The sequence below is a fragment of the Phycodurus eques genome, chromosome 13, assembly GCF_024500275.1.
Source record: "Phycodurus eques isolate BA_2022a chromosome 13, UOR_Pequ_1.1, whole genome shotgun sequence".
Classification (NCBI taxonomy): domain Eukaryota; kingdom Metazoa; phylum Chordata; class Actinopteri; order Syngnathiformes; family Syngnathidae; genus Phycodurus; species Phycodurus eques.
The window spans coordinates 4,046,138-4,072,717 of NC_084537.1; the positions used below are offsets into that span (position 1 = coordinate 4,046,138).

At 43.7% G+C, this 26,580-nt stretch overlaps 1 protein-coding gene across 5 annotated transcripts in view; it reads right to left on the minus strand.

Moving 5' to 3' along the window:
- The window catches only part of LOC133411982 (receptor-type tyrosine-protein phosphatase N2-like), a 149,588-nt gene that overhangs the window by 28,942 nt on the left and 94,066 nt on the right, over positions 1–26,580 (minus strand). For all 5 annotated transcript variants that reach the window (XM_061694912.1, XM_061694910.1, XM_061694911.1 and 2 more), the window contains exons 13-14: positions 20,708–20,920; positions 12,793–12,999 (exon numbers count right to left, since the gene is read on the minus strand). In XM_061694912.1, the coding sequence (XP_061550896.1) occupies positions 12,793–12,999; positions 20,708–20,920 (420 nt within the window). The remainder of the gene's footprint in view (positions 1–12,792; positions 13,000–20,707; positions 20,921–26,580) is intronic.

Genomic DNA, 26,580 nt, shown 5'->3' on the forward strand with positions numbered 1-26,580 from the left:
ATAAATAAATAAATAAATACATGTGGAGATACAGGCTTTTTATCGGACAGCGACAATATTAGGAATAAAAAGCACATGGAAACCATCGTTGTAGCTTTTCCAGATTAAAAAAATGTAGCGATACATGTTTTCGCCAAACATTGACGATGATTTGACCACTATAAGGCTGCCGCACACCGAGTGAAGCGGCCGAACCCGTTTGAACTGTCGCGCAATGTGTGTGGTTTGGCAACAGTTTTCATGAGTTGCCGATCAGTTGACCACTGGCTTTGCCGCGATTTGAATCGCCGGCGTACACCACCGCAGATTCTAGCCAATTAAAATGCACATCGGGTTTCACTGATGCGAACATGGAGACGCCGAACGGCCGCTGTGCTGGCCCAAGCCAGATAACTGGACTATATATTGGGTTTTACATCAATACGTAACTACATTCATAATGTACTTGTATTAATGTGCCTGTAGATGAAAAAGTAAAGTGTTGAGTCATTTTTTTGTTTGTTTTATTTTGAAATTGTTGCTGTTCTGTTTCCTGTGTTGCCTTCTCTCTTTTGTTTGTTTCATGGCTGGGCATGCTCAGGTGTGGAGAGCTCCTCACGCAGCTGTCTTCCACTACTCATCACCCTCTGCATTTCACCTGCGGTCTGACTTCCACTCCTCGCCAGAACATCTACTACTAGCTTGGTATCAGTCCCTTTGCGCCTTCTGGTTAACTACTCTGCCCAGTTGTTCAAATTGCCTGTATAAAGTTTTATTACCTCCATTGGTAGAACGTTTGCTCTTGCTCCTAGTTTTCACTGGGGATTTCAGTTCATTACTATGTTGAAATTTTGACAGTTTTCCCCGGCTTTTTCCCAGTGACCTTTGTTCTTTTTCAGCCCCATCGTGTAGAGTGCTCAGTCGCTGCCACACCAGGTCCTCAGTTGTTTTGGTACTTTGTTTAAATTGTTTTTGTTTTTTTTGTTACTTTGGTGTCAGTGTCCGCTTTTGGGTCCAACTCCTACCTCAAATGTTACATGAAGCTTGTGACCAAAATGTACGTCAGCGGTACGCACCGAGCTGGGTCAGTTCAAATGAATGGAGTCAGCGAGACTCCTTTAAAATATCCACACTTGCTTCTATTCTTGCCCACGTCCACTCTCTTTAGCAACCCAGTTCTTCCTTAACTATTAATTACTAACTATTACTATTAATCTAACTATTAATAAAAATGTGATAATTCCAAATATACTGTATCAGAATCAAAGCCCTCTGCAGGCACTGTTCAGGGTGTCCATATAACCAGTCGCTTAATGTGCGGGGTTGCGTCGTTAACTCTTATTTTTATGCGATGGTCCGGTCCAATCAGGTTCGACCGTATCGCGCTGTGCGCAGTCGGCCTTAGATGGATAGAAAAATGTGAAATATGGAGCTTTTTAGAAAACAAAACTACAACCCCAATTCCAATGAAGTTGGGCTGTTGTGTTAAACATAAATAAAAACAGAATACAATGATTCCATCTTAGATGAGCTCGGGTTCAGAGAAGCCGGCGGCGTTTCCGGGTGTTGTTGATAAATGGCTTTTGCATTGCATAGTAGAGTTTCAAGTTGCACTTACGGATGTAGCGCTGAACAGTATTTACTGACATTGGCATTCTGAAGTGTTCCTGAGCCCATGCGGTGATATCCTTTACACATTGATGTCGGTTTTTGATGCAGTGCCGCCTGAGGGATCGAAGGTCACGGGCATTCAATGTTGGTTTTCAACCTTGCCGCTTACATGCAGTGATTTCTCCAGATTCTCTGAACCTTTCGATGATATTATGGACCGTAGATGATGAACTCCCTAAATTCCTTGCAATTGTACATTGAGGAATATTGTCCTTAAACTGCTCCAACTATTTTCTCATGTAGTTGTTCACAAAGGGGTGAACATCATCTTTGCTTGTGAATGACTGAGCAATTCAGGGAAGCTCCTTTTATACCCAATCATGGCACCCACCTGTTCCCAATTATCCTGTTCACCTGTGGGATGTTCCAAACAGGTGTTTGATGAGAAATCCCTAAATTCCTTGCAATTATACGTTGAGGAACAATCAGTCTTAATAATCTCAATCAAACTATAGTTTGGAATACAAAGAGCATCAAAGCCACCAACAGCACCCTATTTGTGTAATTTTTATCGGATACCTTTTTATTTATATTTTTTTTTTTATTGTGGAGGCATACTTTTGTCTGACGATGATATTTTGACTATTTTAGCTACTTTTGATTAAAATATCACACACGGCACATTTTTATGACCATTTTGTTGTTTTGCATTAAAAAAAATGTAGACAGATGTACTTTTTTTTGGACAGCAACAACGTTTTTACTACTTTAGCACGTCTACATCAATCTGTTGCTATGTCACAAACACATTTTCATTATTCATATGTGATCAGATCGACTACCTGGCGACCACTCGCCTGCCATGGCGTACTTGACCTGGCAACAGATCTCGTCGCAGCTGGCAAAGAGCAAACAAAACAAAACAAAAAGTGCAGGGGCGAATCTGCACACAGTATAATCTCTAACACGCACCCGGGCCGCAACAAAGGACAAGATAATGTGGTTTATAGAGAGTCCACTAATCCTCTTAAGACACAGGCGGAGAGGATGTGGGGGGGAAATCAAGGTGGGGGCTTGAGGGGGGGGGCACATGGGAGCCAGTAATACATTAACATAAGATAAGACGCTGAAAGCTGCTTCAAATTAAAAAACAGCGACACACAAGTCAGCGGCTTTGGAGGAGGAGATGGACCTTGGATGTGGTGGGGATACGTATCGGGGTGGCGTCAACTTTTATTTATCACTGTTGCCTTGCCATAAATGTGATGAAATACATTGAGGAACATGTTTTGTTCTTTAGTTACACATGGTGAGCAGTGAGCAAAAATAGGGCGTGGTCTAACCCAAATTTCATTGTTTACAATTACAATTGATTTCTGTTACTTTGGATCAGAGCATTCAAAAATAACCTTGGGTAATGGACCACATGCTGCTTCACCAAGTCAATTGTAAACAAAGGTATTATCATCTGATCACATGTAGTGAGCGGCATGTTTTGGTAAATTTACTTAACAATCAAAATAAAATAGCTAAAAATGAATGTGTGATTGATAAACTCATAGTGACGCCTTCAAGGACATCCATTTTTCTGAATCTGTATGGGTACCGACATGGAATGTGATGTTGGGAATTGACCCGCACATTTCCAGTCAAAAAGAAAAAAAAGTGGGACGGAAGCTGTGTGAAAGGTGGCATGCTGAGAATCATGGGTTGAATTGGATGTGAATATTCCAAGGCTTTCTCAAGTAGTATCAGAGACATAACTGTGATGGGACGGTGACTGGGTGAAAGGTACCAAGACGGAACAGGAAGGGGTTGAAGTCAAACTTTTAAGGCAGTATCTGAGCAGTAACAGAGTCAAACCTTAGTTTTCTGGCTTCTTAGGTGGTATCCGAACTGTAACAGAGGCGGGACGGCAACTGTGTGAAAGTTACCGACACAGAATGTTGGTTGATATAAAGCTGCAGATTGGCTGGCTTTTAGGAAGTATTATGAGGCGGCTGTGTGAAAGGTACCGACACAGAAAGGAGCATCTGGCTTTCCCAGGTTGTAACAGTGGTGGGATGGAAGGTGTGTGAAAAGTAGTGCCATGGAATCGGGGGGTTGATTTTGACCTGAGAGTTCTGAGGCTTACTGATGTTGCATGAGAAGCGTGACTGTGAAAGGCACCAACACGGAAGGCTTTGAACTCAAACCTTAATTTTCCCGGTTTCTAAAGTGGTATCCGAGCTGTAACAGAGCGGGACTGCAATGTGTAAAAGGTACCGACGGGGAATGTTGTTGGACGTAAAGCTGCAAACTTGCGGGCGTTTGGAGGAGGTATTATGAGACGGGATGGCGGATGTGTAAATGTATCGACACATAATGTGGGCAGATGTAGAGCTGAAAATTTGCGTTAATGTGAAAGGAACGAACATCCCCGGGGATCCCCGGCTACAGAAACTGGCTCTAGGGACGTGGAATATCACCTCTCTGGCAGGGAAGGAGCCCGAGCGGTGTGGGAGGTCGAGAAGTTCCGACAAGATAAAGTCGGGCTCACCTCCACGCGAGCCTTGGGCTCAGATACCATTCCTATTGAGAGCGGTTGGACTCTCTTCCACTCTGGAGTTGCCCACGGTAAGAGGCGCCGAGGAGGTGTGGGTATACTTATTGCCCCTCGGCTCGGCGCCTGTACATTGGGGTTTACCCCAGTGGACAAGAAGGTAGCCTCCCTTCGCCTTAAGGTGGGGGGACGGGTCCTGACTGTTGTCTGTGCCTATGCACCAAACAGCAGTTCAGAGTACCCTTTATGGAGTCCCTGGAGGGGGTGCTGGAGAGCTCCTGGGGGACTTCAATGCTCACATGGGCAATGACAGTGAGACCTGTAAGGCCGTGACCTGTGGGACTCCTGAGGCAGTTGATGATGCCGGCTGGCCAAGCGGTCACTGACCTCTGGATTGGCAGTCTGGGGTGGTGGGCCCCCTTTTTAAGAAAGGGGACAGTCGGGTGTGTTCCAACTACAGGGTGATCACACTCCTCAGCCTCCCTGGTAAGGTCTATTTAGGGGTGCTTGAGAGGAGGGTCCGTCGGGAAGTCGAATCGCAGATTCAGGAGGAGCAGTGTGGTTTTTGTCCTGGCCGTGGAACAGTGGACCAGCCCTTCAACCTCGGCAGGGTCCTCGAGTGTGCATGGGAGTTCGCCCAACCAGTCTACATGTGTTTTGTACCACTTGACTGCATTTGGAAGTGCTTCAGACCTTGCCGCGAGGTTTGACAGCAATGCTATATAAACTCTTCATGCGGGCTCCATTCACAATATATATATATTTTTTTGAATATAGAGAGATTTGTGGGTTGCGAGTTTGAATATTTTATAGTTCGTGTAGTCTAATACAGTTTGGGGAGTTTAAAGTGCTTATTGAGTTTGGCGATAGCTTGGACAGTGAAGAGTGCGGTGCCCGACGTCACTCAGTGGTTGCGAGAGTTCAAAACTCCGGCAGGATCGCATAGGATAAATAACTTCATTACTTCAAAAGTATTAATTCGGTTTGTTTACTAAGAACTGTATGTTCCAGCTTTTCTTATTTTATTCAAAGGTGAGGTGTTTATTCGGTTCCAAGGAAGAAGGGAATAATAAACAACACCTTAATGGGAGAGTAAAAATTACTGTACCACAATTTATATAATACTGCTCTTTAATGAATCACTTAAAACAAAAACAAAAACTATTGAGGAACCGTTATTTCAGAATAAAAACAAAAAGTCCCATGTTCTATATGCCATTGTACAAGTTACACAAGCAAATGCAGTGCCTTCTTCCTGGTTCCCCAAGCACTTTCACAGGCCTGCTCTGTCTGCTTAAAGTGACAGAAAAACTTTATTCTATCTGAAATATCATATTACCATTGTGAAAACATTAAATACATCCATCCATCCATCAATTCTCTTTACCACATATCCTCACTAGGGTCGTGGGCTGATGGAGCCTATCGCAGCTATCTTCGGACGGGAGACGGGTTACACCCTGAACTGGTCGCCAGCCAATCGCAGGGCACATAGAAACAAACAACCATTCGTACTCACATTCACACCTACGGGCAATTTAGAGTCCCCAATCAACCTACTACGCATGTTTTTGGAATGTGGGAGGAAATCGGAGTGCCCGGAGAAAACCCACGCAGGCACGGGGAGAACATGCAAACTCCACACAGGCGGGGTCGGGATTTGAACCCCAGTCCCCAGAACTGTGAGGTAGACGTGGTAAACCAGTCGTCCGCCGTGCCGGCACATTGAATACATTCAAAAATAATTTATCATACACTTTGTTGATAAATTATTTAGTCAAACATTGTTTTGTAATACATCATTGACAAGAGCCAAGAGAGACACAAAAATGCAAAATGCACGTGGTTTAGATACAGTTACCTCTGATTATACACACGGCCAGTGGTTTCGTGTGCACATGAAGCATCATGAAAAGAACCATTTTACTCGAACCAATTGGCTGAAGTGTTATGACACCTCATGAAGCTTCATCTCGCCATCTCGCCGAGACATTCGAGGTGTTGAAAACAAAAAAACAGATCGAGTTCAAAAGCAGGAAGACCGGTGGGTGGATTTAACAGCACTCCGGTTCCTGTAGTGTCCCACTAGAGAGCAACACTACAATTTTGCTTTGATGTTTTTTTTGTTTACTTGCTCTGCTCCTATGTGGGTAGCCGCGATAGTATGATCTTTTGGAAACCCACAAAATCAGCCTGAATCAGAGCAGCTACCTCTTTACAAACGTTTGAACCTTGATTTAAGACTTATTTGTACACTCTTGCATTTAGTTAAACCACACCTAGTATCCAAATTGCCTTTAGCCCTGCCTTACCCCGGATATCTAGAGTTTGGCCTGTTTTACTGCCACTTCTCCTATGTTGCTGATCTTTGTGAACTCCACAGTTCACAAAGGAGTCTTCCTATGTGATTAAAGGCTATAAAAAAAAAGCTTGACGTTTTATTCTTCCTGCCATGTGAAACCTTTCGTAGTCCACAACGGTTATGTAACGTCTACTCTACTGTCGAGTGTCGGTGACGTGGGAGGACGACTGCGAAGAAAGCGGTTCTGGGCCAGTGCCAGCAACACTGTTCTGGGTCAGTGAGCGCAACACTTGATGATATTTAGAAAAAATGTGTGTCCATGTATGGGGTTTGACTATTTATACACTATATTACTAGTGTACTGAATTGTCCATGTACTCATATCCTCTGTCCTCACTAAGACAAATCAGTGCACGAGCAAAAAATCCCGGGCTCCCAAGTAGAACAATTTACGATATGTCTTACTAGTGATGTTATTTTCGACAACTGTTTAACATTTCACATTAGTCGAATGACTAGGGTGCAGTAGTAGAACAACTAAAGTACATGTTACTGGTGAGACAAAACATATCTGCGCGCTCCTAGTAATACTAGTGATGAGCTAGATGTTAACCAGTAGAATTTTAAGTAATACTAGTAGCATGCTGTTGTCAACAAGTGGACAGTTTTGCATCACTCTTAACTTGTAGTACAGTAAGACTAAGTTCTACTGGAGTTCCCTTGTTCAACTAGTGCACCCTATTTGTTGTACAACCCCAATTCCAATGAAGTTGGGACATTGTGTTAAACATAAAAACAATACAATGATTAGCAAATCATGTTCAACCTATATTTAATTGAATACACTACAAAGACAAGATATTTAATGTTCAAACTGATAAACTTGATTATTTTTAGCAAATAATCATTAACTTAGAATTTTATGGCTGCAACACGTTCCAAAAAAAGCTGGGACAGGGTCATGTTTACCACTGTGTTACATCACCTTTTCTTTTATCAACATTCAATAAACGTTTGGGAACTGAGGACACTAATTGTTGAAGCTTTATAGGTTGAATGCTTTCCCATTCTTGCTTGATGTACAGCTTCAGCTGTTCAACAGTCCGGGGCTCGTTGTCGTATTTTACGGTTCGTAATGCACCACACATTTTCAATAGGAGACAGGTCGGGACTGCAGGCCAGTCTAGTACCTACACTCTTTTACTACAAAGCCACGCTATTCTAACATGTGCAGAATGTGGTTTGGCATTGTCTTGCTGAAATAAGCAGGGACGTCCATGAAAAAGACATTGCTTGGATGGCAGCATATGTTTCTCCAAAACCTGTATGTACCTTTCAGCATTATTGGTGCCTTCACAGATGTGTAAGTTACCCATGCCATTGGCCCTAACACAGCCCCATACCATCACAGATGCTGGCTTTTGAACTTTGCGTCCATACCAGTCCGGATGGTTCTTTTCCTCTTTGGCCCAGAGGACACGACGTCCAAAATTTCCAAAAACAATTTGAAATGTGGACTCGTCAGACCACAGAACTCTTTTCCACTTTTTATCAGTCCATCTTCGATAACCTCGGGCCCAGATTAGCCGGGGGCGTTTCTGGGTGTTGTTGATAAATGGCTTTTGCTTTGCATAGTAGAGTTTCACTTCACTTCAGTTGCACTTACGGATATAGCGCCGAACTGTATTTACTGACATTGGTTTTCTGAAGTCTTCCTGAGCCCGGAGGGTTGGACTCCGCCAAGACTGCCCTTTGTCACCGATTCTGTTCATAACTTTTATGGACAGAATTTCTAGGCGCAGCCGAGGCGTGGAGGGGGTCCGGTTTGGTGGCCTCAGTATTGCATCTCTGCTTTTTGCAGATGATGTGGTTCTGTTGGCTTCATCAAGCCATGACCTCCAACTCTCACTGCGGCAGTTCGCAGCTAAGTGTGAAGCGGCTGGGATGAGAATCAGCACCTCCAAATCTGAGACCATGGTCCTCAGTCGGAAAAGGGTGGCATGCCCTCTCCAGGTCGGGGATGAGATCCTGCCCCAAGTGTAGGAGTTAAAGTATCTTAGGGTCTTGTTCACGAGTGAGGTAAGAATGGAACGGGAGATCTACAGGCGGATCGGTGCAGCGTCTGCAGTGATGCGGATTTTGTATCGAGCCGTTGTAGTAAATAAGGAGCTAAGCCGAAAGGCGAAGCTCTCGATTTACCGGTCGATCTACGTTCCTACCCTCACCTATGGTCACGAGCTGTGGGTCGTGACCGAAAGAACAAGATCCCGGATACAAGCAGCCGAAATGAGTTTCCTCCGCAGGGTGTCCAGGTTCTCCCTTAAGGGATAGGGTGAGAAGCTCGGTCATCCGGGAAGATCTCAGAGTAGAGCCGCTGCTCCTCCACACCGAGAGAAGCCAGATGAGGTGGCTGGGGCATCTGATTCGGATGCCTCACGGACGGCTCCCTGGTGAGGTGTTCCGGGCACGTCCCACCGGGAGGAGACCCCGGGGACGACCCAGGACACGCTGGAGAGACTACATCCTTCGGCTGGCCTGGGAACGCCTCGGGATCCCCCCGGAAGAGCTGGATGAAGTGGCTGGGGAGAGGGAAGTCTGGGTGTCCCTGCTAAAGCTACTGCCCCTGCGACCCGACCTCGGCTAAGCGGTAGAAAATGGATGGATGGATGAATGGATGGATGTGTTTACATTAGTGTCAGGTGGGCAATCTGAATCAGATCAGGATCAAATCTGGATTGACGTGATAATTGCTGATCCACCATAAACAAAAGCGCATTTAGCTCAAATTGTACACGATCTCAGAGATTTGTATTTAAATTTTATTATGTATTTATTTTATTTATTTAAAGCCCCCCTGAAGTGGCCCAAAAATATCTTGTCAATTTGTCACACCACAGAGTAGAGTCATGTGAACAAGATGGACAAATTTGAATGAATTAAAAAATAAATTAAAAAATCGCAAAGTATGTGAAATCTACAAAATGGTCAAGAATTGACATTCTTTCAGCTTCCAGATGGCGTGGGCATGTCGCTGCATCTCTAAAAATTCCAGCCCTTGGGACATTCAGCTGTCAGAATCTGAATCAGAATCATCTTTATTTGCCAAGTCTGTCCAAAAAACACACAAAGAATTTGTCTCCGGTAATTGGAGCCGCTCTCGTACGACAACAGACAGTCAATTGACAAAGAACACTTTTGAGACATAAAGATATTGAGAAAAACAGTCACTGAGCAGTAAAGGGTTGCTAGTTATCTGGTAATGCCGGTACAATTTATTTATTCTTTTTTTTTTTTTTTTGACAATTGTGCAAAAAGAAGCAGAGTCTTTTAGCACTTAGAGCAGTTCGAATGACTAATCTCGCAATAGTCCGGTGCAATGACCATTGTGCAAAGGGTGCCGAGACTTCAAGGAGTGTATGCAGTTTAAAGGGATGAGTAGTGCGATAATCTGGGACAATGTTGGTTGTGCAAATTTTGCAGATACTCCTCAATCAATGGGGCAGATGCTACTCTGGCATGAGTGGCCAGTATAGGTCAACAGCAGATATGCAAATAGTGCAGCGTGGCGAGACTACTACAGTGAGTGCACGTGTAGTATATAATTGGCCCGACAGAAATGTGACAACAAACTCAGACAAAAGAAATTGGCAGCATGTTGCAATGGAATTGTAAGTTAGCTGTTTAAGAAGTTGATTGCAAGAGGGAAGAAGCTGTTGGAATGTCTGCTAGTTCTAGTTTGCATTAATACGTACCATAATTCCCGCAATGAACATTACACGTGTTCTCACAGGCCGCCCCGTAGAGGCACTCTTTGGCAGCCAGACAAACTCTGAGCCCAGGCATAATTACCAGCAGCCGCGCTGGGACAATTTTCCCTCCTTTGCCATCATTGAAACTGTTGCTGTTGTGGTCGCCGAAGGGTGCACCATATGTGGCCACAGCAGTGCGTTGGACCGGTGTCCCTCTGGATGCTTTTTTTTTCTCCTCCTCACCCCGCGGGGTCGCGGTCAGCAACTGTGAGGCTGATGGCCCTAACGCCGTTGCGCCGGACTGCTCTAACTTACTCTAATTGATGCAGGGATGCCAGGCCGGCGGATTCCGTCTGGTTCACCCCGGCCCCGCTATACACATGCCACAGCTGACAAATACACAACAACACATTACACTTCAGGGAAGATGTGTTTTGTTGTTGTTGAAGGCATAGTTTGATGGTTAACTGCAAGCTATACTGGTAGCAATGGGCCAAGATATTATGAATAAGGAAGTGGAAATTCCGCCGAATAGCCTCAGCACAAAATAAGGGTGTTTGTTGTTTATATAGTGGCTGAGGGCCTCATGCCAAGAACTGTATGCTACAGAACCTCTTTTGTCACAGAGGTAATTTATAATCCCGCCCCAAAAATCCGATCAGCTGGTGATGGTGAAAGAGTTTGAAGCTTCATGTATATCGCAACAATACAGTACTACAGTATATTGTTCTCAGCCTTGGCACGTTTTCAGCACTGTCTTCAAACATATTTAGTCTATTTAGAAACAATTCACCAAAATGACTTTTGTGGGTCTTTAAGGTATTTGACATATATTGGGCCACAAAAAGACTCTCTCGCATTCCCCTTAGGCTGCCTTGCACCTCAACTAACCCTAGTTCAATCTACGGTATTTCATTCTATCCATTTTGAATGTACAGACTTATTGTCATTTTGCTATCTTTGTTTGTGTTCGAACATGTTCCACAACCTTTTTACATTGGTGTAGACTGTGAAATTTGAATCAGAGCTGGACTAAATTTGGTTTGACATTTGAGAGAGACATACGTGTCTGAACATATTCAATGATGTCATACATATTAAGTTTACATTGGTAAAGTACTCGACAAAATATCCATAGGATAATCGATTGTAAAAAGATTTGATCGTGGCAGCTCAGACACCAAGTACATTTGATTAAATAAACAAATAATAAATATGAGTAATATGCAGCATAACAAACAAACAATACACCGACACAGTCTCCAAAGTGGAGTGTTTTCTGACATCTATGAGATTGTTGCGTAAAATAGCATTCACATCAGACTTACATAATGCATGCGAGTGGTGCGGGTTAGTGGCTGGAACTTGAGGAGCGTGGGTGGTAGAACTGAGAAGCTATACGATATCATTACGGTGTCGCTTGGCAGAAAGCTGGCGAGGGAGCCCCTCAGTGGGGGAAGGGGGACGGAGGGGCTGGTGGAGTGGTGGGGGGCAGCAACTAGTGGTGGGCGTAATGAAACACTAAATATAAGACGAAAACGATGAGGAAGCTGAAGCGGAATATTCGGAGGGCCTCCATGCTATACATTGTGTTCAATGGCATTTTAGAAGTTCTATTTACTCGGCTGACAAATGTGCGATCTGGAGCAGATCTGGAACAAATCTGGTTTGGCTACCATGGTTTCTGATCATGTAAACGCGACATATTTGTTTTAAATAGGATTTTTAATATATTGAAGGATTTGGGGGGCACGCTGGGCGACTGGTTTACCACATCTGCCTCTCAGTTCTGAGGACCTGGGTTCAAATTGGGCCTCGTCTGTGTGAAGTTTGCATGTTCCTGCGTGGGTTTTCTCCGGGTACTGCAGATTCCTCCCACATCCCAAAAAGATGCATGGTAGGTTGATTGAAGACTACAGTGTCAGTAGGTGTGAATGTGAGTGTGAATGGTTGTCTACTTATTTGTGCTCTGCGATTGGCTAGCGACCAGCTCAGAGTGTACCCCGCGTCTCGCCCAGTCAGCTGGGATAGGCTCCAGCAGGTCCACTAGTGAGGAGAAGCGGATCAGAAAATGGATGGATAGATCCATCCATCCATCCATTTTCTGAGCCGCTTCTCCTCAGAAAATGGATGGATAGATCCATCCATTTTCTGAGCCGCTTCTCCTCACTAGTGTCGCGGGCGTGCTGGGGCCTATCCCAGCTAGATGTTCCATGCAATTCCGAACCATTTTAAAGGCATTGAAAATGACTCTGAAATGGCCAAGTAGAAAGTCATAAAACATGATCCCAGATAATGGTTAACTCTTAACACAGCCATATTCCCAGTTATAAGAGGATGTGCACACTTGTGCAACCCCGTTATATTAGTTGTTTACTTTTACTCACCCTTTCTATATATATATATATATATATATATATATATATATATATATATATATATATATATATATATATATATATATATATATATATGTATATATCTTTCAATTGAGTTGCCCAGTTTATAAATCACATTAATGATTTATCTTGGTCTCATATTTGTATCACAAAAAGATGGCTTTTGAACATGGGTTGAACATGGTTTTTCTATCGATTGCAGGTCCTTACCAGGATCATGTGCCCGGTGGAGATGTCCATGTTGGGCTGAGCGGGCTCCTCGCTCCAGGACGAGAGGCTGCTTCGGGCCGACGGGCTGACGGCCGAAGCGCCGCCACCGCCGTCGCTGAACTGTGAAGACACGCTGTTGATCCTGGACGAGGTCGGCTCCGGACGCTCTGCTGGAGGCTTGACAGCCATGCGCTGACGGCACAGCTCCTGCCGAAGCCGGGAGTTCAGCATCAGCATTCATGTCCACAAACAGCCACAGCCAGTCTTCTACACTTACATTTAGTGACTGTGTGTTAAACATAGACAGCGTTTTACTATTTTTTGAGTCAACATCCCAAAGAGACTCAGTGCGCAATCCTTCAACCTTGCCACACACCCTAAAAAACAACAACAAAACAAAGGCTCTTCATAGTCAATAAAGGCATTTCGGGGTTGGCACTGGGTCATGAAACCTCTTAGCCAATATGGTTAAACAGTATAAAAATCTCTTAGCCATACTTAGTTACACGTGTGTAGTTAGCCACAACATCACGTGTGTTTATGTGGCTAAACCTTTAGCCACACTAAGCCAGTCCTCGTCACTGGGAACTAAGCTGATTAGCTTTAAAGGTGTGGGCCTAATTAAAACAACTAGTCATCAGGAGTAAGGATGAACAATTTGAGAAAATACAAGTTTTTTGTTTCTTTCTTTTCAACAAATACTGCGGTTTTGCATGCGATTTTTCGGGAGGAAGTTTGTTATTTTCAGCATTATTCACTAAACACAAGAAAAACTATTTTATAGTATGACCAACACAGCATTAGCTAAAGGCAACAAAAAACATTCCTGTAGGCCGGGCCTAAATGTTATGATGAATTGATATGAAGAACAAATCTTTATTTTACTATTAATTATAAAAAAAAAGAAAAATCTTCCATCGCAGTTGAATACTGACTTATTGATTTAACTTCATACCTTGTAAAAATATAATACTGTATAATGATGCCCTTGTCAGTAGCACTGCTGTCAGTGTCAGCCAAGTATAGAGATAAAGTGGAGAGTGACACAAGTGACGCTTTTCATCACCAAGTTCTGCGTATAAAGGTTGAAATGGTAAACTATATTAAATGTTAATTAAGCTTCCTATCGCGGCACAGTGGACGACTGGTTAGAGCGTCTGCCTCACAGTTCTGAGGACCGGGGTTCAATCCCCGGCCCCGCCTGTGTGGAGTTTGCATGTTCTCCCCGTGCCTGGGTGGGTTTTCTCCGGGCACTCCAGTTTCCTCCCACATCCCAAAAACATGCGTGGTAGGTTGATTGAAGACTCTAAATTGCCCGTAGGTGTGTATGTGAGTGCTAATGGTTGTTTGTTTATGTGTGCCCTGCGATTGGCTGGCGACCAGTTCAGGGTGGACCCCACCTCCTGCCCGATGACAGCTGGGATAGGCTCCAGCACGCCCGCGACCCTAGTGAGGAGAAGCGGCTCAGAAAATTGTTGGATCAAATTCAAACTTTTTAGTTGAAGATAAACCTTAATATTATAAATCTTTGGTGGTAAATATTAGTAGGTGAACTTTAGCTGTCAGATAATTGTAACAGCAACAACAGCAAGACAAAGTGGGCTAAATTACATAAGGGGACCGGGGGGCCTTGACTATGTTTGCCTTGGGCCCCCAAATGACTAGCGAGTCGCTGTCACCGCCGTCGCTCGGCATGACAACCAATGGTGGGATTAGCGGCTCGTGCATTGACGAAGAAGGCAGCTAGCTCGCTGCGAGAACTAATGTAAATTACAGGACACATTGACCATCGACACGTCAAACGTACATCACGGTAATAAATATGCATGCTTCAATTCGGCGCCAAGCAGCATCGGGTCTTGTCCTGCCAGATGTGTCACCCCCCAGTCGGGAAGGTTCGTGAGCCGGACTGCTTAGCCAGCAGTGGCTGAACGGCAGATTGAAACATTTTACGCAGCGGGGGAAAAACTAAACTACTCAACACCGTTCACAACTTCACACACAGCAGAATGAGCGCACTCAATTTAACTTCTACCAGGAAGGGGTTTTGAGTTTTGATGCAGGCAATTTTGATTCGCCAGCGTGGCGAACATGGGTAATATTTACTTCACCACATCCTGTTTCAATTAGCCATTGGAAAGTGGCGAAAGAACAGCCCTGCATTTAACGTGAAATCATATAAACTTGTTTTTTTTTTGGATACACTTTGTAACAGACGGAAGGAAGAAGGAAAGAATGCTGGGAGGAAGGAAGGAAAGAAATATGATTTAACGTTAGTATGAAAGAAAGGATGTATGAAAGCAAGGAAGGAAAGAGAGGAAGAATATAAGGATGGTAGAATATAAAAAGGAAGAAAGATAGAAGTAAAGAAGGTATGGAAGGAAGGAAAGAAGGAAGAAATACATACATTCATATATTTGAATTCCTTCACTTCTATGTCACTAATACTAAATACTAAAATAATTTGGCGGCACGATGGCCGACTGGTTAGTACATCTGCCTCACAGTTCTGAGGACCGGGGTTCAATCCCCGGCCCCGCCTGTGTGGAGTTTGCATGTTCTCCCTGTGCCTGCGTGGATTTTCTCCGGGCACTCCGGTTTCCTCCCACATCCCAAAAACATGCATGGTAGGTTAATTGATGCCTCTAAATTGCCCGTAGGTGTGAAAGTGAGTGCGAATGGTTGTTTATCTGTGCCCTGCAATTGGCTGGCGACCAGTTTAGGGTGTACCCTGCCTCTCGCCTGAAGATAGCTGGGATAGACTCCAGCCCGCCTGCGACTCTCGTGAGGATAAGCGGTACGGCAAATGGATGGATAGATGGAGGGATGTTTTGTTTGGCCGGCATGGTGACCTACTGGTTGGCACATCTGCCTCACAGTTCTGGGGATTGGGGTTCAAATCCCAGCCCCGCCTGTGTGGAGTTTGCATGTTCTCCCCGTGCCTGGGTGGGTTTTCTCCAGGCACTCCGGTTTCCACCCACATCCCAAAAACATGCATGGTAGGTTGATTGAAGACTCTAAATTGCCCGTAGGTGTGAATGTGAGCGCGAATGGTTGTTTGTTTCTATGTGCCCTGCGATCAGCTGGCGACCGGTTCAGGGTGTAACCCGCCTCATGCTTAGCACATTCAAATGTACACTCGCTTCAAGCTATATGACAATTGTCATATCCTGCACACTTGCCCTAACTTTAGGAGCTTCCACGGCAATGTGTGAGAACCCGCTTTCCACCTCTCACCTCTGGATGTTGTTAATCCGGGCCACGACCGATCCGGTATGGAATTCTTTAGATGAAGGCTCATATTTGTTTGGCAAATTTTTAAGCCGGATGCCCTTCTGAACACAACCCTCTGCATTTATCCGGGCTTGGGACCGTCCTAGCAGTCTGCACTGGGTTGTGCCCCCCATTGAACACACCAACTGGTATTTATTTAATACTTTGTACAAAAGCCTTTGTTTGCAACGACAGGTTCAAGTATGGAGAAACTACTGTATTTTCTGGACTATAGAGCGCATCGGAATACAAGCCGCGCCCACTAAATTTGTAGAATTATTTTTTGTAACATATATTAGCCGCAGCAGACTATACGCCGCGGATATATACGTTGTGAAATTAGATATTTACACAGAAATATTTTGTAAATGTTTATTTACAGACCTTGTTTCCAAACCGTGCCTGTAACACGGCAGTAAAACGGCTCAAACATAACAGAAAAGTAATTGTTTTTATTCATCCTCCTCCCATTCACTGAAAGAACTGAAGTCGTCTTCTTCAGTTGAAGAGCCACAGAACATCTCCGTCACACACCATTTCAGTCTCTCTGTCAGTGTCGCTCTCAATGTCATTTTCATCTCGAGACAGTTACCGCTGCAGTTGTGCTGTTCTCCTAACGTAGCAGTCCAGCCTTTCAAAATCCGTTGGTGATCGTAGATTCTTTCACACTGCTCCATGCTTTTAAGATCCACTGGCAGACCTCAGAAAAGGATGATCTTCTTCGCAAGCGGCCAGTTTTTGTGAAAGATTTCTCACCGCCGGTCATCCAAGCCTCCCACTCACCTCGGAGTGCCGCTTTAAAAGCACGATAGACAGATCGATGGCTTTCAACTTAAAAGCTGCATCATACGCTTTTCTTCTTGTATTTTCCATGATGAGGATGTAAAAAATAAAAAATATTTTGCGTTCGTGCGTGTCGTGCTGCGTTTTGCGTTGACTGCGCCAAAAACTAGCATCGTCTTTTTCTACATGCTGGAGGCATTTGCACATTCCCAAACCCTAGTGCATTATGGGAAACGGTCATGTTAATTAATTTTCCTCGGTGCATTGGTGCAGTAGCTGCCCAGACGTAAAGCCCAGGTGATTGAGCTTGCTTTTGAAAATGATTTGAAATTTCAATATGAGTGGAAGGATGGTTGATGAGGAGGTACGGCACGAAGAGACACCGCTTTCCACTATATTGACGACTCGACTCAAAGTAGGTTCGAAGTGTTTTTGTGTGCTTGTGTCTGCGTGTGTTTGCAAGACGTTATTAGCAATCCCACTCGTGTTTTAGGCAGGTCACGGCCGCTACAATATGACCGGCTGCTGTATCGCGATACGACAAGCCCTTCTGCTTCTCGACGGGAATAGAAGCCTGCCGCAATCCAGGAGCCAATCATGTTGTAGCGAGGTGTGTCCTGCCGAGAACACAAATGGGATTCCTTAAGACTGCACACCCGTGATGCTTTTTCACTTTTGACAGGTGCTCCTGGTGTTACATCTCATAAGTTAAACACTCAAGTGTTTTGTGGATATTGATACCTTAAATTATGAGGAGTGCTGTTGTAGCTGGTCATATTTGCTGTGGGTTTAACATGATGATTACTGTGTTAGTGCTTCGCGAATAGAGTAGGCTATAGGATTAGCAAAAATATGTACTGCCTGTAGGGTAATAATAATTGAAAACAATAAAAAAGTGAAATTTTATATTTCATACATTTGTATTTTATCTTATTTTTATTATATTTCATGTAATAATTTTACAAAACGTAATGAAATAACAGACATTACACATTTTATGTGTTGCGTTTACATTGCTCGTGACTTGCAGTGACTATCCGTAGTCTTTTTTTGTGTCTCATTTTTTTTGTCACAGTGGCTGTCTGGTGTCGTACTAGAGCAGCTCCACCTACCGGAGATAAATTCCTTGTGTGTTTTTGACATACTTGGCAAATAAAGACAATTCTGATTCTGATTCTGATTCTAACCAATATGCAATCTGGATCCGATATGGATAAAACTTGCTTTGACGTTACAGCTGCTGATTCAGCCTACACTGTGCTCATTTTGTTTATTTATTATATGCTGTAACAGGGAAAAAAAAGGGTTCAAACTGTTACATTTACATTGCTGACAATTGTGAAATCTGGATCAGATCTGAATAAAAATTGCTTTGTCATTCATAGATTTATGAAATCATTCATTTGTTTTCTATAGTGTGTGGAATTGTTCTACCAGACGGTCCATTTTGGATTTAAAACAACTAATATGAACATGTTGTGTTGCCATGACAGCATGCTAGCACGCTCCATTGGGAGTAACACACGTGTGCGCCCTGATGACCTCCTTTCACCAATAAAGGAAATGCCACTCTGCCACCCCCCTATGTGAGCACAGTGCCAGGCAATCCCCCTGGCAACCTAAAAAGGGAATAGTCGGCGTGTGCCACCCTAATTAGGGCCAGCCAGCACCTCCAAACGAGAGAGGGTGTGTCACAACATCAACCTTACTGGCATGCAGACATTAACATGCACAATATCAGGTATACTGTGTAAGAAGTCGGTAAACACTTATTGAAGGAAAAGAGGATGGTAGGAAGGAAGGGAGAGAGGGAGGGAAGAAAAGGAAGAGGGTTACAAGGTTGTATGAAAGGAAAGGACAGATGGGAGGAAAGAAAGAAAGAAGGAAGGAAGAATGTAGGAAACAAATATGTATGGAGGGAAGGAAAGAAAGAAAAGAAGGATACAATGAAAACAAGGTAGGAAACAAGGATGTATGAAAGGAAAGAAGGGAGAAAGGAAGAATGGAGGGAAGGAAGAAAAGAAGGAAGCAAGCAAAGCAGGAAGGAAGTAACTAAAGGAAAAGAAAGGAAGGTAGGAAGGGACTCACAAACAAAACAATGCTTGGACTTGAAACCCTAACCCTGGTTTGAAACCCTACTTTAAAGTTACCAGATTAAACTACATATAAAATTTTTTAACTGTAATAAATAATAAGTGCATCGTCACGGCAAAACACGTGGGCAATCACCATTATCTTATTGGTGTGGACCAATCCCACATGGATGTTTACTGGCATTGCAAGGCGTGATTGACACACTCAGGAGCTGACGAGTCAGGTGACCACCTCCGAGGGCGCCAGCGGCAGAGCGGCGTGAGTGGAATTAAACACACACACACACACATAATCATTAGAACGTGGCTCTGCGTGCGTGTGCATGTGTGTGTGTGAGAGAGTAGACACATGCGCGCACATGCACATATAGCAGGGGACAAAGAGCCAGAGCTCAGACAGTGTAGGGGCAGAGTCGACGTCTGTCAACACTCGAGTAAGTCGTCACGTGAAGATTTTTGGTGGTCTTTCCAAGTGCACTTCCTGTACACTCGCTGTTCCAGCGCACCTCCAAAACGCTCACTGCTAATCCATACCTCCTGAGCATACATCCATCCATCCATTTTCAGCACCGCTTAGGGTCGCGGGGCGCTGGAGTCTATCCCAGCTGACGTCGGGCGAAAGGCGGACTACACCCTGAACTGGTCGCCAGTCAGTCGCAGGGCAACCTCCTGAACACTCAGCCTAAAGTGAAGAATTAGTGCGATAAGTGGTCTGAATCCAAACATCTGGCATTTCACGTGCACCTCCTGAAGTCTTGCGCACCTCCTTCAGGCTCAGTGTTTATGTTCACCTCGTAATCATTTCTAGTTGAGCTACTGAGAACTACAGTGCGCTAACTCCATTTTCTCATTGTTTAGGTTAAGTGCAGAAACTAATAGAGAAAAGGAATATCTTCCAGATTAATATTGGTCTAAATCATTGATTCTCAACCGGTGTTCCGGGGCACATTAGTGTGCCATGAGCGCTCTTCAGGTGTCCTGTGGGAAATTATAACATTTTACTTAATGGCTAAAAAAAAAAAAAAGTATTTCTTTCCAAGAAATAATGTCTCTTTATTCATCTATTAATGCCAGTGAGGCATAGTGACAGACAGAACAAATAAATGCTCTTCTATTAGATGTCAGGAAGTAAATACAGTAATAAATGTATCCACGTTTTGTTTGTTGGTGTGCCGTGAGATTTTTCAGTTGTAAAATATGTGCCTTGGCTCCATAAAGGTTGGAAATCACTGCTCTAAATCAAGGTTTAGTTTCAAATTTGACATATTGGGGCAGTCTGTTGACGCACTCAGCACTTTTCCAGATTTATTTGTACAACACTGGACCAACATCCCAGAAAGTGAGCTCCAGAAATTAATAGAAGCCTGAAGTGCAGTGCTTTAGCTTGGGTGAATTGTATTTATCACCTTTCATGATATAGTGATAGATTTGACTGGTGCTTGTACTTTTTTCTAATCCCAGATGGTCTCAGACAAGATGATACTAACCAGGATCGAAACTATGAAACTGAAGATGACAATACGTCAATTGTGGATAAAAGTGCAAGCAATATGAGCCGCGTCCAAAATCATTATATTTGGCAAGATGCCAAAATCTGAGGAAAATGACAATTTCTTTTAAGGTCTGCAGAAAGAAAGGAGAGAAGGGAGGATGAATGAATGAATGAAAAAATTAAGAAAGGAATGAACAAAGAAAAGAAGGCTCCCAAATACCAGTTGTTCCCATGCACCCACAAAACTGTGGCGCACCTCCTCTTTGGCGTTTACCTGGTATGTGGCGGTGGCATCTTGGCCAGCGTCCGCTCCCAGGTTGGTGAGTTTCTCCTTGAGTTTGTGGTGCGACCGGTGTCGCAGGCAATACACCACGCTGGACGCCAGCAGCACTCCCACAATGCATAAGATGGACGCCACCGTCAGGGCCAGGAACTTGGTGGACTCAGCCTGGCTATACTTGCCCGGGATCGCCGAGATCTCGCTGCCCTGGAACACCACACAAACACACATTCATACAAAAATCACATTTTCAAAAATCACAAAAAAACAATATACATGGACCCATCCATCCACCCATCCATATTCTGAGTCGCTTCTCCTCACGAGGGTCACGGGCGTGCTGGAGCCTAGCCTGGGGACGGGGATTGAACCCCGCTCCTCAGAACTAATAAATAAATGTTAATATCATGGAAAAGTTTGTTTATTTTCATAATTCCATTCAAAACTTTCATGGATTGTAGATTCAGGGCCCACAATTTATTTGTTTATTTTTACATAGTTTGGGCTTCCAGCTCATAAAACCCACGGAATCAGGAATTCAAAAAATTACAATACTGTGAAGAAATCACCATTTACTTCTCATTTTTATGTAGAAAAAAAAAGAAAAAAATTAAAAAAGAAAAAAGATTATCCACCCATCCATCCATTTTCTGATCCGCTTCTCCTCACTAGGGTCGTGGGCGTGCTGGAGCCTATCCCAGGTATCATCGGGCAGGAGGCGGGGTACACCGTGAACTGGCTGCCAGCCAATCGCAGGGCACATACAAACAAACAACCAGTCGCACTCACATTCACACCTACGGGCAATTTAGAATTGTCAATCAAAACTACCATGCATGTTTTTTGGGATGTGGGAGGAAACCGGAGTGCCCGGAGAAAACCCACACAGGCACGGGGAGAACATGCAAACTCCACACAGGCGTTGCCGGGGATTGAACCCCGCTCCGCAGAACTGTGAGGCAGACACTCTATCCAGTTGACCACTGTGCCGCCGAAAGAAATTAGGGTCACATTAAATCAATCAAAATATGGTACTTTCAAAACTAAGTTTCTCTTCAATACTTGGATGGGAATCCCTTTGCTTTAATCACTGCCTCGATGCACCGTGGCATTGAGGCCATCAGCCTGTGGCATTGCCTGGGAATTATGGAAGCCCAGATTTCCTTGATGCTGTCAGTTCTTTGTTTTTGGGTCTGGTGCCCCTCATTTTCCTCTTGATAATACCCCTTAGATTCTCAATGGGGTTTAGATCTGGCGACTTGGCTGCCCAGTCAAGCAAGCACTGTGATGGTATGGGGATCAAACCAGGTTTTCGTGCTGGAAGATGAAATCTGCATCTCCATACAGATCCTTAGCAGAAGGCATCATGAAGTCCTCGAAAAAATTCTGGTAGACTCTTGCGGTGACCTTGGGTTTAAGAAAGCAGCGTTTACAAACACCTGCACTGGACATTGCACCCCATATCATGACTGACTGTGGATATTTCACACTGGAGCTCAAGCAGGTTGGGTTCTGTTCTTCATCCGTCTTCCTCCAAACCCTTGGACCTTGATTCCTGAATAAAAGGCACACTTTACTTTCATCGGAAAAGACGACCTTGGACCACTGGCCAACAGTCAAGTCCTTCTTCACCTTGCCCCAGTTGAGATGCTACGTTGTCTCAGGCTCAGAAGTGGCTTGAACCGAGGAACCCGACAGTTGTAGCCCATCTCCCGGATGCATCTGAATGTGGTGGTTTTTAATATTCCGCTGAAGCCCACGGTTGTCTCTTTTACTGGTGCAGCTTCTCCTGCCACATTTTGTCCTTCCACTAGACTTTCCATTGATATGCTTAGACAAAGCACTCTGTGAACAGCCAGCCTCCTTAGCTATGAACTTTTAAGGCTTACCCATCCTATGGAGGGTATCAAAGATGGTCTTCTGGCCAGTTGTCAAGTCTGCAGTCTTCCCCATATTGAACCCAACAGAGACAATTGAACCAAACTGAAGCAATTTATTGACACCTGGGAAAACCTGTGCAGGTGCTTTGAGTTGAGTCGATTATTTAGTGTGTGAAACCCAGTTTAAAACATTTATGGCCTGTCAAATATGGCCTGATTTCTTCACAGTATTCAAATTGTTGCAATTCCTGATTTAGTGGGTTTTATGAGCTGGAAGCCCAAATTGTGTAAAAATTAACAAATAAATACTTGACATTGTAAGTTGTGGGCCCTGAATCAATTATTTATGAAAGTTTCACATTTTGAATGGAATTATGGAAATAAATGAACTTTTCCATGATATTCTAATTTTATGGAAAGGGTCTGTACATACATACAGTTGAGCAACTGAGATCTAGAATGGGCTCACTCCATTTTGGCCAGTTTAGATGAAGTGGAGAAATTAGTATGAAAAACACTTCAAAATTTGGCATAAACGGGCAGTTCTTCATTGCACTCAACACTTTTCCTAAATCATCAGTGAAACACTGGGCCAACATCCCAGAAAGAGAGGTACACAGATTAATAGTGATTTAGCCTGGATGCTGGTGTATCTGCATGTGAGTGTAAGTAAATGTTATTTATCATCTTTCATGAAATATTGATAGATTTGACTGACTTTTGTACTTCGACCATTAAACTATTTTCTAATCCTGGTTTATTTCTTTTCTTTCAGGCAACCTTGATGATGCAGAGCGGGATCCCACCAAATTGAAGATGACTACTTAAATAGTTAGTAAAAGTGCAGGCAATATGATCCAAGTCCAAAATGCCAAATAAATATATAAAATATGAATTTTACGACAACAACAAGGAACACGCCATGAGCAAAACGTGTAATTTTGTGCGGGGGGGGGGGGGGGGGGGTGTAAGAGGGTCCCATTGAGCCGGCGCCGCATAATAATGGCCCCGCACGCCATTTTACCAGTCGCCGGCTAAAAATATGTGCCATAATTATGTGCTGCAATCATGCAGAGACAAATTGCAGACCTCCTGAAGAATAATCATCCCACAGAAAACATCTGTAAAAAGATGATAATCATCACAAACATGACAAAAATCACCATTCCAGCCCCCCAAAAAAAAAATAATAATAAAAATCAATGTTCTTCTTACTCGAGTGGCTTGTCTTATCTTTTCAACTCAGGATATAGATATACAATAGTACAATGGACTGACACAGCTCTTTATCGTTGACTAACTCCAAATATAGATATGGAATGCATAGATAAAACACTGACTCAGATTAACACAAATTATACATATGGATCAGATAGATGTGGTAGTTCAATATAATTTAAGACCGAGACTAAAACCAAATCTAGATAGATGCAGCATTTGATCATAAACTCACTCCAAACATAGATGCAGAATACATAGATACAGCAGTTCAACATAGACTATCTCAAAAATGTAGATAATGAACAGATAAGAGTAACTCAAAAACTGGCCCTATAGCACAGACTAACTCAAAAATGTAGATATACATTAGAAAGATAGGGAAATTCATTACAGAGTAACTCCATAATACTGTATAGATATAGAATAGATATAACAGTTCAATGCAGATTAACTGAAAATATAGATATAGAACACATAGATTTGTCAGTTCAACATGGACTAATTCAAAAATGTAGATACTGAAGAGTAATTAGTCAGAGACTAGTTTAAAATATAGATGTGGAATAAATACCTAGAGTCTTCGATCGTAGACTACCTCCAAATATAGATATAGGCAACATAGAGCAGTTCAACATACTGTAGACTCACTCAACATCTAGATATAGAATATATAGATACAGTAGGGTTAGGGTTAGGGCATGCTCTTGTCTTAGTTCTGGCAGCGTGCAAGTCCTCAAGGGTGGACAGGGGGTACCGACGATTTTTTCGGCAATCAATCAATCATAGACTAACTCAAAAATATAGATAGAGGACACATGGGCAAGTTCAATATGGACTAACTAAAAAAATAAAGGTATAGAATAGATTGATGTAGTAGTGCATCGTAGACGAACTCGATACCAAAACATTAAAAATATAGATATAGAACAGATAGAAATAGATACAGTAGTTCCTAATTGATTAAATCAATGCAAGAGGGTAAAAACATAGATGTACAAGCAACAGAAATAGACCCAGGCTAGTTTTTCTTGTGTAAACGCTTCAAAACAAATCTTGGAGATATTCTCCTGGTGCGTTCAATAGAAACAATCAAGTGTTGTACATAGATTATGATCAATAAATATCGATGAGTGCGCGCTTCCTGTTTCACAGTGTGACTCATTGCATCACGCTGGATGTGACCACCCTCCCGACCGTATGCCGTCCCCCAAAACTACCATAGCCCCCCCCTCCTAAACAGGTAGCTGATGTTTTTTTTTTTTTTTTTTGTGGTTGTAGAAAATCCTCACAGAAAGACAGGAGGAGGCTGGGCCTGGGGGGTAGAATGAAGTTTTCCTTTTTTTTTTTTTGTGGGTGGGTCACTTGATGGTGGAGGTCACAGAGATTAGGCAGGGGAGGTATGGGGACGGTGGGGGGGGGGGTACAACAGTGTGGTGAGTTAATGAAAACGGCTGCCTGCCGATTCCCCTGCTGCCCTACTGTCAAACCCTGGGAGATTTAGCCTGCATGCAGATTGTTCTGGAATTCCAAGGGGGGGGGGGGGGGGCCCTCAAGGAAAGAGCCCCACCACCACCATGCATGCCCATCACCACTAGATGACCCCCCCAACAATGATATTCAGTCAATTCATTGCTGCTATATTCAACACCTGATAAAGTGCCTGGAGAATGACCCACCAGGGGGATGACGGTTGCGAATACATGTGTGTGTGTGTGTGTGTGTGTGTGGTGGTGGTGGTGGTGATGAGGGGGAATGACAGGGTGGGGTGTGTTGGGAAGGGGGGGCAATGTTGCTTGTGGGGTACTGTACAAGCCCCACGGTCACAATTTGCTGTCGAATGCAGCTTCTTGCTAAAGCTTTCAGGACACAAAGGAAAGGCGGTAGAAAAGAAGGAAGGAGGAAACAAGGCTGGTCTGAAAGGAAGGATGGAAGTAAAGAAGGGTGTAATGAAAGCAGGAGGAACTATCTCAGGAAAAAAAGAAGGGAGGAAGGATGGACACAAGGATGTATGAGAGCAAGGAAGGGAGGATGAAAGAAACAAACATGATCCTGCGTTTGGAAGTTAAAGGAAAGGAAAAGAAGAACGGAGGAAGTTAGGAAAGAAGAAAGAAAGAAAGAAAGAAAGAAAGAAAGAAAAGAGGGAATGGAAGGAGGAAGCAGCAAGGCTGATCTAAAAGGAAAGAAGGAAGTTACGACTGCACATCGCCCTCCCTCTTTATCAGCCCTGCCCACCATGTTAACGTATTGATTCAAACCCACGAAACCAGCAAGTATGGTTGCGCCTGTTAATTGGAGTGGAGGTGAAAGGAGCTTTCGGGGGACGGGGGGTGTTAATGTGTGCGGGAAAGGGGGGGGGCTCCATGCGTTGGAATAACGAGCGCCTGTGTTGCAGCTGCTGCACTGGCTGTCAATCAAGCGCGTGTGTCAATCATTCTGCTCAAACTCTTGCGCAAGGGAATAAAGAATCATGAAATACAGGAAAAGAAATAAACATTCTTGAATTTTCACATTGTACAATGAGATCTACAGCACGTGAAAGCATAAACGGATGCGCTCCGAGGGCCATCTGGATGCCAACGGAAAAAGAATCCAGTTGCTTTTCAGGATCAAATGAGGAGTGAGGAGTAGAGGATGAAAAAGGGCAGACAAAAGGGGGGGAAAGAAGCAGAGTAGTACGATCCTCCATTGTCCATCTGCTCCCGCCAACGCCGTTGTGTTCACACATACACCACACGTGAACACACGCACGCACACACAAACTTGTAA